Source organism: Arachis stenosperma, chromosome 3 (assembly GCF_014773155.1).
Source record: "Arachis stenosperma cultivar V10309 chromosome 3, arast.V10309.gnm1.PFL2, whole genome shotgun sequence".
NCBI classification, from domain to species: Eukaryota; Viridiplantae; Streptophyta; class Magnoliopsida; order Fabales; family Fabaceae; genus Arachis; species Arachis stenosperma.
In genome coordinates this window covers 43732962-43751364 of record NC_080379.1, presented here as the reverse complement: position 1 = coordinate 43751364, position 18403 = coordinate 43732962, and the positions used below count along the sequence as shown (strand labels likewise).

General features: G+C 30.7%; 2 protein-coding genes across 2 annotated transcripts; one reads left to right on the top strand and one right to left on the bottom strand.

Moving 5' to 3' along the window:
• The first annotated feature begins 813 nt into the window (after positions 1-813).
• LOC130966678 (uncharacterized) lies at positions 814-1652 on the top strand. The gene has a single exon (XM_057891499.1). The coding sequence runs from the start codon at positions 910-912 to the stop codon at positions 1450-1452; it is 543 nt and encodes a 180-aa protein (XP_057747482.1). The 5' UTR covers positions 814-909; the 3' UTR covers positions 1453-1652.
• A 3513-nt stretch (positions 1653-5165) lies between these two features.
• LOC130966009 (plant intracellular Ras-group-related LRR protein 6-like) lies at positions 5166-9069 on the bottom strand. Its single transcript, XM_057890754.1, has 3 exons — positions 8653-9069; positions 8269-8438; positions 5166-5796 (listed from the first exon to the last, which is right to left on the bottom strand). Exons 1-3 carry the CDS (start codon positions 8923-8925, stop codon positions 5166-5168), a joined length of 1074 nt encoding a protein of 357 aa, XP_057746737.1. The 5' UTR covers positions 8926-9069.
• Between the last annotated feature and the right edge of the window lie 9334 nt (positions 9070-18403).

Here is an 18403-nt window from a genome sequence, read left to right as displayed (position 1 = left end):
TTTATCTTATGCTAAAATTCTTTTTTTTTTTTTCTGTCAACACTGGAAGTACATAAATTTAACATGCGATATAAGCTATAAATAAATTTTTGAATAATTTTAAAAGGTAACAAAAATATAAAAATATAATATCTTTTATAAGTGTCAAACGACTTTTATATTTAACAAACCGCTTGATCATTTAATCCAATTTTTTTTTTAAAAATATTTGAATAACTACTTAAAAACTATACAAAAAATTAAAACAAAATTCGATTTATAAAATATTTTTTAAAAAATACAATAATAAAAATTTTTAAAATGTTGCCTGGTTTAAAATTATTAAATTTTAAAAGTAAATATATTTTATTTTTTAATAATTATTATGACACCATATTAAAATATAATATCTAAAATATTTTTTAAAAATATATTTAATATATCATTATTTTTGTCAAATTTTTGAATTTTTTAAAAATTATCTGCTATTCTGATGTTTCTAACTTAATTTTTATAAGTGATATAAATTTTTTAATATTATTTTTACTCATACTAAGTATATACTAAACTTAAAAAATAAAATTATTATTAATATAAAATATATATTAAAATATAAAATATATATTAAATATAAATTAAATAATATATTTATTTATATAAATATTAATTAATTTTAACTAATAAATTATAACTCAAATGACATAATCTTTACTTATTTAGAGATGACAGGTTCTAATCTTAATCCTAAATCCTAATTTAAAAAAAATTATTAATTGATTTTAGTGTATTCAAATAGTGTTTTTGGCTATTTTTGAAAGAAAAAAACACACTCCAGTGTAAATCATCCAAAAAGCATTCAGTCAATCAGTCGGTCGGTCCACACTAGCTCCTCTAGTATCGTTCCTCTCCTCTTCAAGCCAACCCGAGAAAATGCGACCCAAATCAGACAACCCACAACCCCAAGCCACCGGCGACTCCTCCGCGTCGTCCCTCTCTTCCGCCACCACAACCTCCATAGATCCAATCTACCACATCCTCCGCATCCTGCCATTCTCGTTCCTGCGTCCACCGCGCCTCCGCCTGAAACTCCCCTCCCTCTCCCTCCCATCCCCAAACCTAGTCTTTGCCTTCGTCCTCCTAACCTATTTCATGGTCGTCTCGGGAATCGTGTACGACATCATCGTGGAGCCCCCAGGGATCGGGTCAATGCAGGACCCTTACACCGGCGCCGTACGACCCGTTGTTTTCATGTCCGGACGCGTTAACGGGCAGTACATCATCGAGGGATTGTCATCCGGCTTCATGTTCCTTCTTGGAGGCATCGGGATCATACTTCTTGACCTCGCCCTTGACCGTAACCGCCCTAGGACGGTCAAGTCCTCCTATGCTGCCGCCGGTATCTCCTCCGTCGTCCTTGCTTACGTCATGAGCATGCTCTTTGTCCGTATCAAGATCCCTGCTTATCTCAGATGAATTTATAAATTAATGAATTAACTAATTAGCTTTTTATTGTTTTTTCTTTCCGGATTTCTGCAATTTCTGACGATATGGTGAATTCGCATGGTTTTATAGTGACTGGATCTGAGATTTTTGGTGGTTGTTTCTCTTCTGTTATATGTACTTTGGTTAGTTTGATAGTGTGGTATGAGTATGCTATGAAAATTTCGGGTTAATTGCTTGGATTAGCTTAATTTCCAGGGAAAATCGATTTTTCCTTTGGGATTTAGTGATTTACTTAGTGATAATGAGTTGTTCTGAATAAAATGAGCTCTTTCAAATGCACAGTTTTTAAAATGCATACTCTGAGATTTTTAGGTAATTTTGTAGTTTGAATTGAAATGAATAAGTGGTTATTCTAACTATGTTGTTCAGGGGTTTATGTATGTGAGTCGTTTTTAAGTTTGGTTGGTTTCCCTTGAAATTGGGTAATTGTGTGTTTGATTTGGTTAATTTGTAGGGAATATTTTGATTAGAAGTTATTCTTATGCGGGCATGAAATTGTCTATTTGTCTGTCTTTCTCCTGTAGTTACAACAATATTCAGTACTGTTAAAAGCAACTAGCTTGTATCTCTCACTGATATAGCATAGGTGAGAACCATTCCTTGAACCAAGTTCAATAAGAGGTGAGACCATGAGAACCCTGCTTTTAAATGGGAATTCCATATCTCATACCCGGCTGATATGTCACATGTGTAAAATTATTGAATTCTTCAGAGTGGAAGCTTATCTTCTGTTTCTCTGGTTTCACATGAACAGAATGTTCCTTTCAGTTCTTTTTTATATATTAATTTCTTGTATACCAAAATCCTGTTAGGGACAGATTTGGGCTAGTGTATAGCATAAAGAGGGTAAAGACCAGAATAGGATACTGTCGTCCCAAAGAACAGAAGCTGAATTAGTTAAGAGGCCTCTGAGGTCACAAAAAACGGCTAGAGAGTAGTTGAAGGGAACTGAAGTAAATTAGGTGGGTAAGAATTATGTCAGGGACTTAGGGTTTGATGATCACTTTGTAATAGACTTGAGAGAGTTGAGGAGCTCTACCTCTTCCTCATCATACTGTGCACATTCTTCCACAAATTCTAGGATTCCTGCCATGCTTCTCTGTAATTTCAATCAATAGCCAATAATTCATACCAGTTCTAAAATTGGTAATGTACCATCAACACTTTAGGTTATAATGAATGATGTCCTTTAATTTGTTGGTCCTGCACCAAATCGCATTGAAGCTGCTTTCCCTTTGCTATGACCCATTATCCCTCCTCATACTAGCTCTTTGTCCTCATCTGTGATGAAATTTAGAAAAGCAATCTTAAAGAAGGAATAGTTTGTTCTATGAGAAAATGTTTGTGTAATATGAGATTTGTTTGTTGATCTTGCTTGCTGTGACTATCATGTGAGCTGCTTGCACTGTGTTCAACTTTTGGCCTTCTATTTAATCAAATGGTGGTTGTGTTTTCCACTTTTGTAAAAACTGTCTATTTCACCTAACAGCATAATCTTTGTTTTATCATTGTTGTGAAATGATCGACTTAATGTCTTCATTTGGATCTCCTTAATCCTCTCACCACTTTGAAATCCTTCAATAAATACATGGTCCATGGTTGTGGTTAGTGCTGATCTGCATTTTAGTAAGCGAGTCATATCTTTGCCAAGATGTTTATTTGAACTAAATTTATTCCTCAAGTATTAGCTTAATAAACACTTTTTTAGTGAAATATTAGTTTACCAATCGATACACAGCAATTTCCGCCACATTACATGGGAAGGAGAATGTGGGTTATGAGTTCCCACTTTGGTGGCTCATTCTTTTTCTTATAAACGTGTCAGTAACTATTCTGTTCTATTCAAGTCTAAGATTCTTTTGAGATAAAATGTCGGTAGTCTTTTTTTTGTTTTTTTGTTTTTGTGAGAATGGGAGGGGGCCTCGGAGTCGATACTCGATAGTCTTGCAAGTCTAGTGTTTAACAAATTTTTATTTTGTCGAGGTCTTGGAGAATTGCTTATGTTAGATAAATTGGTCTTTATATTGTTTTCAATTAAGTTTTTAATATGCGTGTCATATAAACAAGTTAAAAAAAATTATTATAAGACAATTAAGTTGAAGGATATATCATTATAAGACAACTTAGTCTTCTTTTAAAATAACAGAAGAATCATTTTGTCTGATGAGACTAATTTTTGGAGATCTCTAGAAAATAGAAATTTATTGGAGGAGCAAAGTGTTCGATATAAGATTTCTTAAAATTTAACTTGGCTGTTTATTATTATTATTATTGAAGATTCCTAAGTGAGTAGAAAATAGAGGTTAAATCAAGATACTATTTTTGATAATTTATAAAATTGATTGTGCAGTACACGCAGATAAGGAGATTATTTTTTTCTTTTTGTCTTGTCTCGAAGTATCAAAACAGAAGATGATGATGCAGAGATGAGAAATAGAGAACAAATAATATCACGATATATCTTGGTTCGGTTACGAAGTGTAATACGTGATATATCTTGGTTCGGTTACGAAGTGTAATACGTGATATATCTTGGTTCGGTTACGAAGTGTAATACGTCATATATCCAGTTTTTACCATAAACATTGATGAAATTTTTATTATAAGTAAGATTGATTCTAATTACCAATTTCAAGATATTCATACTTTTATCACTTACCTAAGCTATTCAAGCTTGATAACTTTTAAGTACTAACTCAACTTAGATAAGGAAAATCAAGTATACTCTAATCTTAGTACACTTTTGAAAATAATCACTCAAATAAAAGTATAAAATTATTTTTGTATGATTAACTCTCTTTCCTTTTTATATCTCTCAATATAAACTTAACTTTAAAAATAGGAAAATTAGAACACACTCAATAACAAGAAATAAAGTTATATCAGCAAAGGCTATGCTTTTTATGTTGAATCGCTTACCTTCTTCCTTGAACAGAACTTCGTATATAAGACTTCTTGATATGATCTTCGATGATAGAAATCATTGCCTTATTTGCCGAAGTAGCTGTTGCACTCTTTAATACCATGGCCATTAGCTTTGATTGAAAATAACTTTATTGTTTGGTTTGACAGTAATGTGCGACTTCTCTATTGTAAAGCAATCTGATTCTTGAAGTTAATTGTCAATTATGTGTTGTTTTGTACGAAATCATGGATTGTTTGATTGTGAAACTTAATTGCTTATTTATTAATACCTACAATGTTTATAAATAAGTTAAAATAAAAAATATCAATTATATTGGTTATCACAAGGATTAGTAACCAAATCATGACTCAACAATTATTATTATTATTATTATTATTATTATTAATAAATTGAGGATATCCTTTTCTTTAGAGCTAGTTTTTGCAAGTAAGTGAGATCATTCTGACCAATTTTGTTTAAAAATTCGCCGGTTGTCTTTTGTGAACAAAATGTTTGATGGATAGATAGATAGATAGAAGAGTAAAATTGGCTATAAGTTGATATGGCAATAAACTTCAAATTTACAAATGTACTGGCCTACAGTTAACACACACCGCATGATTGCTAGAGTTTAACATATAGACAAGACTACTATTCTATTAGTATATGTTGGGTGAGGGGCAAAGATAGAGTGAAATTTTTTATGAATGAGTGGATTTTGGCGTTTAGGGAACTCATCCACAAAATTTTTGATCTATTTTGATCCCAACATAACATTCTAAACAGGCGAGGCGAGACCATGGATGGACTGATGCTTAAGCTTGGTGAAACCGTCATGTTGCGGCCGTTTCATACCACTATTGATGCGTCCTTGGAATGTTCCACACTTGACGAAATTCTTGACCCACGACTTCTTCTTTCTGCTACTCTGGTCCCCTGACGAGTTCATCTTATGACACAAGAACTCCTTCACCACATTTAACCCTTGCTCAACCACCTCCAATGGCGGCGAAGCAAGCGGGTTCCCATCAACACACAACTTCTGGAGCTTCTGGAGGCACCCAATGGAATTGGGCAAAGTCTTGATGTTGTTGTAGCTAACATCAAGCTCAGTGAGGGACAATAGAAGCCCTATGGAGTAGGGTAGTGTGTCCAAGTACCGGAAGTTCTGGCTCACATTCAGCGTCTCAAGGTTGACTAGGTTCTCAAGGTCTTCGGGCAGAGACCTTAAGCAGTTAAGGCGCGCGTCGAGGACCTTGAGAGCCATAAGGTGAGAGGTGGAGCTTGGAAGGAACACAAGCTGGTTGGAGTTGACGGAGAGCTTCTGGAGGTTTATCAGCTCAAACCCTATTGTATCCGGCAACTTGCTTAACTTGTTGAAGTTAGCATTCAGTTCTTCTATGCCTCTGCTGGGTCAAAATTCAAAGCCATATGCATACACGTTAATAATTAAGCTACGCTTATGTTTTGTTTTGAATAAATTGAAAGCAATCTCCGGTTTTAGATTTTGTGACGTAAGAACTACTAGGATTGATTAATGGATAAGTGAGGCTAATAACAGGACATTATATTTAGAAAATTTTTATATTGTTGTTGTTTTCATCTAAAGTATAAATTATTATCTGTGGCTTTTGAACAGTGTGAAAGATTGAAAATTGAAATTCTTTGTTAATCGAAATTTCCTCGGTCAATCTCTTGGTACGTAACCCTATGTACGATTTCCCGTTCAAAGTGTCACGGACTTATAAACAACTACAACTTTTTTTTCCTTTTCTAAAATAAATTTTCAACTGAATTTATTTTAGCCAGGTGCCGTCCACCTTCCATTTTATTTTATAAAAAGTCAACTATAGCTATACATCTAGAGAAAAACGAAGATATATATTTTCTTTACCTTAAAAAAATAACATAAAATTGTTACTCATAAAGCACAATTTGTTATCGGCTGATAGCAGCCCACGAGGTTCATTTCATCATGTCTGATCTTTATTTTCTGTTTTCTATTCTTCAAAATTAGTTTAATGATGGTAACGTTGAAAACGAACTTTTGATATGCAATTTCATAAGATATGAGTTGGCAGAATCATATATAGCAAAAGTATATGCTTAGTTTCGATATTACTTTAAGATATTTTCAGAGATCATAGGGTAACCATATATGATTACATAATTAATTGACAAACAGGAAACAAAGAGAATATAGACTTAATTATTGATTTATTAGGTGGGTTTGCTTCAATAAATAGTCAATAGAAAACTCTACAATGATTTACTAATATTAAGATTATAAAGACACAAGAGGATAAGTGTACGTAGTAATGAGTATATTTTAGGATACATTTTAGGTCATAAAAAAATTTAAAATTTGATCTTTTCTATCCTTTCAAAAAATGGTTCAGTATAAAACAGAAAATATATGATTGTACAAAATTAAAAGAAAAACTAAGAGCGAAAACTGTATTAAATATATAATTATTTACGTATATTTATTTTATTAATTTAAATTTTTATAATAAATAGTTTTAACGGTATACATAAGTCGGGTCACACTAAGTTTGACTTAATTTAGATTCGATTCGAAATATAGATCGGGTTTAATTTTTAGACCATAATTTGATCTTAAACCCGATAAAACCTACGCACTTTCGGGCCGGATGAAAATCGGGTAAAAACCAGGTCTTTAGCATGTAAAAATCACATAATCTCCAACCATTATTTCACAATTCACATAGTAAAATTCACTTAAAAATATATAACAAGAACCAACCCTTATCTAAAATTAAAGCATAACTATAATTAATACTAATATTTTTTAATAACACCAAATATTTAAATCAATACAAATAATACAATATGATGCATTAGTCTAAAGTCTTATGCATTTTAAACATAAAACATTAACTTCTAATCTTATAATGACTAATAACACAAAATATTAAGGTTTACAATATTTAAATTCGACATAAGAATAACCATCATCCATCACTAATAACACAAAATATTAATTGTGTATGATGACCGGATCATCAGACCGAATTCGAGTGACGCAAATTCGACCCAAAATAATGACTAGATTTATTTTTAAGACCTTTACCCAACCTTAGACCCAATAAAATTACACTAAATTAACCCTTAAAGTATTCAAAGCCAGACCAAATTTTCGGGGGACCATATACACCTCTAAATAGTTCTATAACATTGCGCTTATCATCATGACAAAAGAAAATTAAGGAATAAGAATAACAAACGACAAGTTTGAGGTAGATACATGCGTATCGACGTATATAGGTAGAAGACACATTATTAATTATAATCACCTAATACTTAACCAGTCAACTTATCATTAATTAACAATTTTAATTTTTTAAATTATCATTAATTAGTAATTATTTAAATTTTATTTTTTAAAATATATAAAATTAATAAATATTAATTATAATTATTTAAAGTTGACTGATTAAAAATTATTTATCTATACTTTTTCATTCAAATTTTATCCATCAATTATTAAACAGTGCGTAGAAAATTCTTCTTCTAATTAATATGCTGAAGACTATATCACATAAAATTAATTATATAAAGCACAATCTAATAGTATAATTTTTTTTATACTGTTACATATAACAAAAGAGAAAAACACCGCCGCTAAAATTAATTATTAGCAGCGAAACATTTGGTGTATTATCTATACATTAAAAGGAAGCAACTATATCAAGTGATTTAATTTAAAAAGGGTAGTATATATGTAGCTAATAAATTGATAAGTTGATAATGATGTATGCGTGCAATGTTCATCCTAATGTTTTTATTGTTATTATTATTATTATTATTTAATTACTTTAAGTTATATCTAAAATTAGATATATAATATATATAGTTACCTGCAATTTTCAATAGTTTGAGGAAGGGATTGGATGAAGTTGGCAGAGACATTCAAAATCTTAAGCTTAGAGAGGCAACCAATTGAATTTGGGAGGGACCTTAGCTGGTTCGAGTGCACGTCCAACACCGTCAAGTTCAGTAGTCTCGCCGTTAACGACTCCGGAATATTCTATACACAAAATAAGAAATAATTCATAAATAAAAAGAATCTTCCATGGTATATATATCTCTCTTTCTCAAATTAACTTTACTTTATATTTTATGAATTTATTAATTTTTGTCTAAATATATTATTTTTAATGAATAAAAAAGTAAAAAGAAAAAAAAAGGTAATCTTTCAAGAAAAGAATATTTTGTATTGCAATAAATTTCTAAATACGAACCTGGAGATTGTTGTTGGAAAGGTCCAACTTGGAAATGGTAGCTAAATCAAGAGAAGGAATAGGGAGAGACTCCAACGACATGCAACTCAAGTCAACGGTGCGAAGCTTGTTGTTGTTGTTGTTGTTGTTGTTGTTGTTGTTGTTGTTGTTGTTGGATTCTTTGTTCCTCTCCCTCTTATTCCTTCTTATCATATCCATCTTCATGGTATCCATAGTCATCGTTACTGGTTGCTGATGATGAACCAGATGATTATGTGTGTGTTCGTACATCATACTTAGAAATTTCAATTTACTATGCAATACACAACCCACCCTGAAAAACACGGAGTTTGATTGCAAAGATTTTGAGAGAGAGAGAGAGAAGAGAGAGAAGGAAGGGGAGCTGTTGGAGATGAATTGATGATGATAATGAGACAGTAGTGTGTGCTTCCATATATAAATAGGGGAAATGTTATTTTAACAAAAAAAAAGTTTATCCTATTACATTAAAGTTTGCAATTCAATTGATGATGATAGCCTTTCATTTTTTTTATATATTTAAATATCATTTTCTTGAAAATATCTTGGATTATCAATATATATACTAAACTCCAAAACAGTTATTATTTTAAAACAGAAAATAAAAGTATTATTTTCTAATGTTCATTAAAAGTTTTGTATATTCTATCAATTTTTATTTATATTATCATGTTTTAATTTTAATATGTTAAGTCTTAGCTATGGTTTACAAATATAATAATTATTCCATCTATTTATGAATAAGACTATTGACTGAGATCTAATTCATCTTTTTAATGATTTTTTATAATATTTAAAAGAATAAAAAATATACAAATATATATTTTTTTAAAAACATTAAAATAATAAAAAATTTAAAATTTTTTATTTAAAATTAAAAAGATAACTAAGAGAATGAATTGGAACTTCTAGTTATTTTTTATAATATATTATAAAAAGAAAAATACTAAAGACGACTAATCCTTTTTTATTAATTTTAATCAAGATTTAGAATTTAAATTTTAAATTTAAAAATTAGTATAAAAATATATTTATTAATCAAATATTAAAAAATAAAATTGGCGGTCATATGATATTGTTGTTATAAAAACAAGGGCGGGGGTGGACGTGAAAGACTAAGGTGAATGAAAAAAAGGACGTACGGATGGGACGGAATGGAGAAGAAATTATTAGAAATGAGAGCGTAGTGACGTAGTATGGAAGTACATGAACCGTATGAAATGGTAATTAGGGTTTGCGTGCTGTGTTAAGCAACTTTCCCCACTTGATTTATTTTGTCAACTCTCTACTACTACTACGTTTTTTTTTTTTTTTTTTTTTTGGTGACACTACTCCCAATTTGAATGCCAATTACTATTTTATTCGTTAATTGTAGACAAGGAATATTTCCTCACACATGTTTCTTAGTTCTTAGCTTCTTAATTACTTCTATCTCACTACACCAAATTTAACGTATAGTTACACTTGATCTGTGACCCTTAATTTAAGGGTCTCTATTCGTTAATATAGTGACATTTATACTTATAATTTTTTAACCGTCACTGTAGTAGAGTCTCATTTATACAAAAATTCGTCCACGCTACAGTCAGGGAGATGAGAGGAGAAGAGATGAGAAAGTAACAACCATTCGCCGTTCTGAGTCCAGGTCGTAGTTCGAGTCCGCCGTTCGCTGTTCTCACATGGCGGTTCGAGTTCACCGTTCACCGTCGCGCTTCAAGTTCATTGTTTATTGTTCCCCTATCGCGATTGGAGTTTTCCGTTCGCTGCTCATCACCGTCGCGTTTCGAGTTTGCCGTTCTCCGTTCATCACCATCACGATTCGAATTCACCGTCTCTGTCCCCACGCTGTCCCTTCTCTTTCCCTCTTTTGTGAGTGCGAACCCTAATCCCCTCTTTTCAGTAACCATTTCTTCTCTTTCAACCATAATATTGAACACCAGTAGTGAGTATTTGATTGTTCTTCTACTGTATATTTTTTCCTGCAATTTCTTTATTGTTACTTAGGTTTGTTGTGATGAAGTTATTGCAATTGTTTATTGTTAGCATTATATTTTGCTATAATTTATTATATTGATTATATCCTCAAGTTCTCTTTGCTGTTTTTTTCTTTACACTCTCTTATTTCCTTTTAACTTTATTAGCACTCAACATGTTTGATGAAATGCTTCAACCGAATTTGCTTAGGTTTGTCCCATATGTATGTGTGCAGAGTGAGCTACTTGTTAATATTTACATAAAATATTTTCCTCTTCTTCTTTTTATATTTATGTGATATTCTTTTTTAATTTGATATTCATTCTTCTACTTGTAGAGTAAGCACAATGCTCTTTACGAGTGCAGGAATATCAACTTCTTGTTGTATACCTGATTTTAGAGGTCCTAAGAGAATTTGGACACTTTAGGTAATTATTTTGAATCTTGCAAATGCTTATTCTCTGATGAAATTAAGTTTTTATTCCCATGATTTATCCTAATTCCTAGCCTAGTTACTTGGATTTGTTTTGAACCTGAGATTGCCAAAGGGAAACATGTTCCTACACTATATGTTGAATTTGAAATCAAACCCAAAATTTTATGTTAAATGTAGGTTTTTCTACTGAAGAGTCATAAAGTACTATATGATAATTGATATTGTTGGACAAAGCTATTAAAAATTAAGTCAGATGCTGCTATCATTTGCAATGCACTCATTTCTTATAAAGAATTTTCAGCTTTCTCCTGTTAAGCAGAAGCAACATAACCTCCAAGTGAGTATGTTTTTAATTATGATTTTCTTCTTGGTTTGCTTTTTGGATGATTTATATCAGTCAACTACAAATTCTTATTTTTAAATACATGATTTAAAATTATCATATCTAATCATCTGATTTAAACATCTTAAGGTACTTTCGACTTTGAGGTAGAAACTATTGGTTTAAAGGAGACATCACGATTCTGTTCAGATGAAAAATATGGAGCAAGACTCGGGGATACAGTCCTTGACTGGGAGGTAGACAATGTTAATTTACTTGATTGCAATTTGATTGAAGTTTAACTATTATGATTTATTATGGTTGTCCGCTAGTGGATCTTGTGTTTTCTTTGGTATTAAAATATGATATCAAGTCAATAATCTGTTATCAGAATTGCAGTTTTGTAGATGTTAAGTTTGGTTGCTGCCTTTTCATGGGTGTTTTAGCTGCAAAATTTTTTTCCCCCCGTGATTGTGCTTTTTGATGATAATGACTTATTTTTCCCTCAAATATTGAATTGTAGACAATAGCATCCATTATTTAGTTTCTTCATTTCTTCTTACTTTTGCCTATACATGCACACTATGGCAACCACGTACATTTTTTGCGCGCAATAGATAATGGTCATTGTTGCTTTCCTAAGCATGCTATTCTTCTTTTACATTGATGCAGAATTAATACTATATATATTTGCAGTTTTTACTTTGAAATCTCTTATTTCTTTTTAATTTTACTAGCACTCAACATGTTCGATGAAATGCTTCAACTAGATTTCTTTGAATGCTATATTTCTTATTTCTTCTCTTAATAATTATTGTAAAATTGTAAATGCTTGAATCAATGCAATGGTAATATGGTTGAAGTAAATGCCTATTTCCTAATATATAGGTGAGTGATGCTATGGCAACATTAGCTGGAGCAGAATATGGGACAATGATGTTGCTGTTGCTATCATTTGAGGTATCGAAACTAATGCCTACTATGTTGAGCAAATTGATGGCATTCCTAAGTTACAAGGTGGTGTCTCCTCTTCTAGAAAAATGGTTAGTAAGAATAGCATTCTTTCTTCATTACTTTTATGAGAATTTATTTATCTTCTTAATAGATCCTCCTAATCACTACACATGGCAAAAATGTGTTGTCTTTTAAGATTTCAATCATATTTATGAGGAAGTTTTGGAGGAATGTTGAGATACTGTATTATTACTCTATTTTCACATCTTGTCGAAATTCTGGGAATGAGTTTGTTTCTCTTAATCTGAGGCAAAATACTCTTTCATTCAGTACCTCTTGACAAGATTGAGTAAGGTTTATATGTTGCTTTCCAATTCAAATTTCATTCTTTTTCCAATTAAAATCCACTTATTTGCCATATGTAGCCAGCAAGCATAACTTGTAACTGTGTCTTCTTCTCCTCCCAGTTTGATGATGGGCTTGGTTTTGACATTTCATCGGCATCATACTCTAAATCACAGGTGAGTATATTTTTCTTTGTGAATTGAATTTTATGCCTAGTTAGGATCCTAGTTCTAATTGAGTGCGTGAGAAGATAATCCTAGTTCCATATGTAATGTGCTGCATATCAAAGGTGGTTGCTATATGTATTTTGTAAAAACCATCATTCTAATATAAACGAAGATGATCTCATAGATATTAATCAGTACAGAGTAATCTCTATATTTCAAGTACATTTAGAAACTTTTTTATTTTTATATTCTTTTACTTAATAAATTATCTATACAATAAAAGTAATCGAATAAGAATATAAAATATTTTATAGTATATCAAAATTAAATTCGTTTACCGAAGTATTGAAAGAGAATCCAGATATGGTGGCAAGAAAACTGCATAAAGATATATAAATTCATAACACGTGACCAAAAAAAACAGTTATTATTGTTAACATAGATGGAAAAAAAAAAAGAAAAAGTAGTAGTAGTAAGAGGAAGCAAGGTAAGGAGTTAGTGATGGGCGTGTTGAGAAGTGAAGAAGCAATGATGGGTGCACACGTGGGAATCATATCACCTTCCACCTTCTTGCCTCGATTTCCTCCAACTTCTTTAATCAAAACCAAAATCAAAATCAACACATCACCTGGTAAGTATTAATCAAATTTCATCTCATACACTTTGTTATTGCAATCTATATTTATATTATTTAGTCTCACACTCAGTTCTACTACTTTCTGTGTAGCTAAATTGCTTTGCTTCTTTCTATCCAATTTGTTTCTTAGGTTTGGCATTTTGGCATTTTTCCCTTCAAAGATTAAGTAGCCTTTTGGCATTTTTCTCACTGTTACAACTCTTACTGTATACATACCCAAGCATAGTTTAGTTGTTGATGAAGCCCCCAAATATTTAATCTTTTGCTGATAACTACTACTTCTTGCTCTTGGATTATTTTCATAGTTAAATTTCTGCTTGAGCTGCTCTTTCTATTAGGATTATTCTTAAGTTATTTTCTTTATACTTTATCAGTTTTTATGATCTGGTCTTGTTTTGTTCGCTGTGTTGGATACTGTAGCTGAAATTACTCGTGATAAAGCAAAGAAAAATGATACACATGAGGAAAATAATTAATCTATCAATAATTACAAGAATGATAATTAATCTATCAATAATTAATAAATAATTATAATTTTTTTTTTGGAATGCAGAATTTGATTTTAACTCCATTATTCTTTTCCTTTGTTTCTTTCCCAGGAAACTCTAATATAGAACCAATTTTTTGGAACACTCGTCTCAAAATAGCTATTGATGCTGCTAGAGGCTTGGGTTTTTTGCACACTTCAGAAAGCAAGTTATATATAGAGATTTTAAGACCTCCAATATATTATTAGATTTTATCGATTATGACTATGTAAAACATATAGAATTCAACTTTTGAAATATTATGACTGTTTGGCAATAGCTAATTATGTTGTTTCTATTTTTGTAAATTTTGTGAGATTGAGTTTAAATTTGTTGAAATATAATGCCATTTATTATTTTATTGGTAGACAAATAAACTATTATTTATAATAGAAATATTTTTTGCAATAATTAGTAAAAGAAAGCATTAATGTTGGAGAGATTATGACGGTTTAAAACAGCCACTAAATACAGAATAACTTTTTCACAGGAATTAGTAATTTAGTGACGGTTTTAAATAAAAAAACCATCACTAAAAATATTGTGATGGTTTAAATAGTCACTAAATATACTTAAAAACTGTCAGGAGAACTAGTAACTTAGTGACAGTTTAAAATAGTCATAAAATATAAGGAAAAATTGTCACAAAAATTAGTAATTTAACGACAGTTTTAAAATGTTACAAAATACAGCATAAAAAATACTTTTACAAGTGTTACAAATTAGTGACGGTTTTATACTTCAAAAACTGTCACAAACAGTTTAGCGACACTCTTTACCAACGGTGGTCCAAAACCGTCACTATGCCAGCTAGCGACGCTCAAATCTGTGACACTTTTTTTAACCGTCGCAAAACCATTTAGTGACAGTTAAAACCGTCGCCAAGCATTAAAAAAAACGGTCGCCAAAATACTGTTTTGTTGTAGTGTCTCTCCCTATACGACTACTATTATATAACTGTATATAACATATTTGTTTATTAATCTATCCTTTTCCTTATGTAAATAATAATAAAAATAGATAAACACTTTTTTTAGATTTTGACTTCAAATGTTTAGAATAATAATAATAATAATAATAATAATAATAATAATATAATAATAATAATAATAATAATAATAATAATAATAATAATAATAATAAAGATATTTTGTTAAAGAAAATTATGTGAATAGTGTTGCCCTTTTTTTCTCTTTTATTTTTGGAGTTTACAAAGATCTTTCAGACATAGAATTCTGATATCATGTTATAAAACCATTCATCCAAAAAGTTTAAGCTGATGGAAGAAAGTAACATTAATAGTTATATCTCTAACACATAGTTATTGTAAATTTTTTTACGGTTAAGTATGATTTTGGTTCTTAAGGTATAGGTAAACATTTTTTTTTATTTCCAACTTTTTTTTCATACAAAATCGTCCTTAAGATTTAACTTGGTTTTAAAATTGTCTTTTTTACTTAAATTTTAAAATTTTTTGAACCAAATTCTTCCTACTAAAAAATTATAAAAAGAAAAAGAAAAAGAGAGTGTTTCTTCTCTTGCAAAAGAGGAAGGAAATAAGAAGAAGAAGGAGGAGGTGGAAAGAAGAAGAAGAAGTTATTCACGATCCATTTTTGCCTCCGCTTCCACCGCCACTTCCGCCGCACCATCCAAATTGCAGAAATATTCATTACATCCATTATAAACAACAACATAATATTCAAATTTAAGAATAACAACAACATCTTTTCCTAATCTTTCAAATTCAACAACAACAATACAATATTCATATTTTCTTTTCTGAAGCAAAAAAAGAAAAAAATTCTTTCAACTTCAACAAAAACAACAACACACCATGCGGAAAAGAGATTTGAGAAGATAGAAAAAATTCAAAATCGCCGCTACCACCACTAAGAAGAGACCTGAAAAGGCCGTCGATGATGCAGTGGCTGAGAGGAAAAATGGACGGCAAGACAAATGAAGGAGAGACGAAGTGATGTGAAAGCGTATTGACAGACTGATGGGTGTGTGAAGAGAGAGAGAGAGCGACTCAGCGAGTGGCTGGACACGATGCAACACAAAAGCGAGCTAGGGAGCGAGGATGCGAGCTTGAGGGAGGTGCGAGGGCTCGAGGCTGGAAGTAGGATAGCATCAGCAGCAGATTGAGAGTAAGGATGAGAGTGACAGTAAAATAGAGGAAAAATCAAAAGAGGTGGTGAATAGACAAGAGCGATGATGGCAAAGAAAGCGATGAGGAGGACGAGGACAATGAAGATCTGGTGGAAGAGGTTAGTTACGAGAGAGAAACAAAAAAATTTGAAGAATGGAGAAGAACGTACTAGTGAATGATAAAGAAGAGATGGAGATAAAGATATTTTAATTTAAAAAATAATTTTAAAATTAAGTTAAATCTTAATGATGATTTTGTATTTAAAAAATTAAAAATAAAAAAATTTAATCTATACTTTAATGACTAAAATCGTGTTATAGGTATAGATATAGATTATGAAGGAAAGGATAGGTTGATAAGGACAACTTGGTCTTAAATAACGATCGACTTTAAACTACATTTATGATAACTAACGTTTTGTTGGGATAGGAGCTCCAATTTTATTTTCTTACTCCCTTAGGTCCCATCTCTAGAATTTTATTTGGTTTCAAATAAATATCTACTTGAGAAATTATTTGCATGTCTATTGAGAAAAACTATGCATTTGTTCCTAATAAATGACTTACAAGTCATCAATTTGGATATATATCGAAGTCATTACAAGAAACATGTGGTATACTATCACATATTTCTTTGAATACTGGTTTACATATTTCTAAAAAAAAATTGACAAATATATTGATGGATAAGTTCATATATCAGTGATTAAATTAGGCAACATTTGAGAAAAAAAAATGATTATTTTATTATAAAAATATTTTAATTATTTTATAGTAAAAGTTTTAGTTATTTTACTATAAAATATATAAAATACATATAAATATGTTTAAATACAAGATTTTGATTTATTTTGATGTTTATATATATATATATATATATATATATATATATATATATATATATATATGTTATATTGGATTGTTTTGTTGCTGAATTTGTATAATTTAGTTTTGACAAAGTGGACAAAGTCTCAAGAATAAAAAAAAATGAGTAAAAGAGTTGTTCTCTCGAGAATTAATTCAAGCTTGAGTTTATCACTATTCAAACTACTTAGATGATTAATTGCGAAGTAAAAAAGTGAAAAATGATAGTAGTATAAAAGATAAGAAACAATGGATCAAAATAGGTGTTAGAATTCAACTTCACCTAATGACTTAAACTCTAAAAATAACTATTTAAATTTCTACTTTTTCTAATATAATGTAATTATGGTCGAATTACTCTTAAATATAATCGTAGCTTAATAACTCAACTATAAACAACCCTCCGAATTAGGTTAATGATTTAATTCCAATTAGATGGAATTGAAGGTGTATAAGAAGTAATAGTGGCTACTGAAGCAGAGATGTTAGTGGTATTAGCTGAAGAATTATCATTACAAATTATATGACGAAGAAACAGAGTAGAATATAATTAATACTAGCAGAATTCGAAGAGTAGTAGTACTAGCATTAGAGTTAGCATTATTAATTTATTATTAGAAGAAGACGATGCATGTGCTGATGAGATCAAAGGAATACTAAGAGTAGTATGAGAGAAATGAGTTTTCACTAAAAAAAAGAAAAAAGAAAAAACGCCGATTACAAATATATACTAAAATTTAATAACTTAACTACATAAATAAAAATATCATAAATCTAAAAATAAAAATAAAAATAAGATCACTTAGCTAAAAGAGACGATGGCGGCACAGTAATGGGAGAGGAGACTAGTGCAGTAATCGTGGACTTGTGGTGGTGGTGGTACTAATAACTGGTGATAAAATAGAGTGTTAGAGGTGGAGGAAAAAAAAGAAGAAAAGGAAATAGGCATACATGAATTAAGAAGAAAGGGAGATGACATGACTGACGGAGATAAATAGTAGTGGCAACAACAACTCAGCAAAGAGACGGGCAGCAACAGTGTATCGCATTAAAGATAGTGAGGTATTCTCGAGGAACGCTCTTTAATAACGATGATGACCATAGTGAAGGGGTGACAATGGTGTAACAAAGTAGCATCTTAGGTGGATGGTGGTGGCTAAAAAGAGTGGAGGGATGAGAGATTTTGAAAATTGAGAGTTGCAGAAGTGAGGAGAGAAGGAGGTATGAGAGGAATAAATTCCTAGTTTAAATGTAAGATTTTTTGGCAGTAAATTATTTTCGTTAAATGAAATGCAACATTTGATCCCATTAGTTACTATTGGATTTTCTAACAAAAAACCAAATTTGGTAGTAACTGTT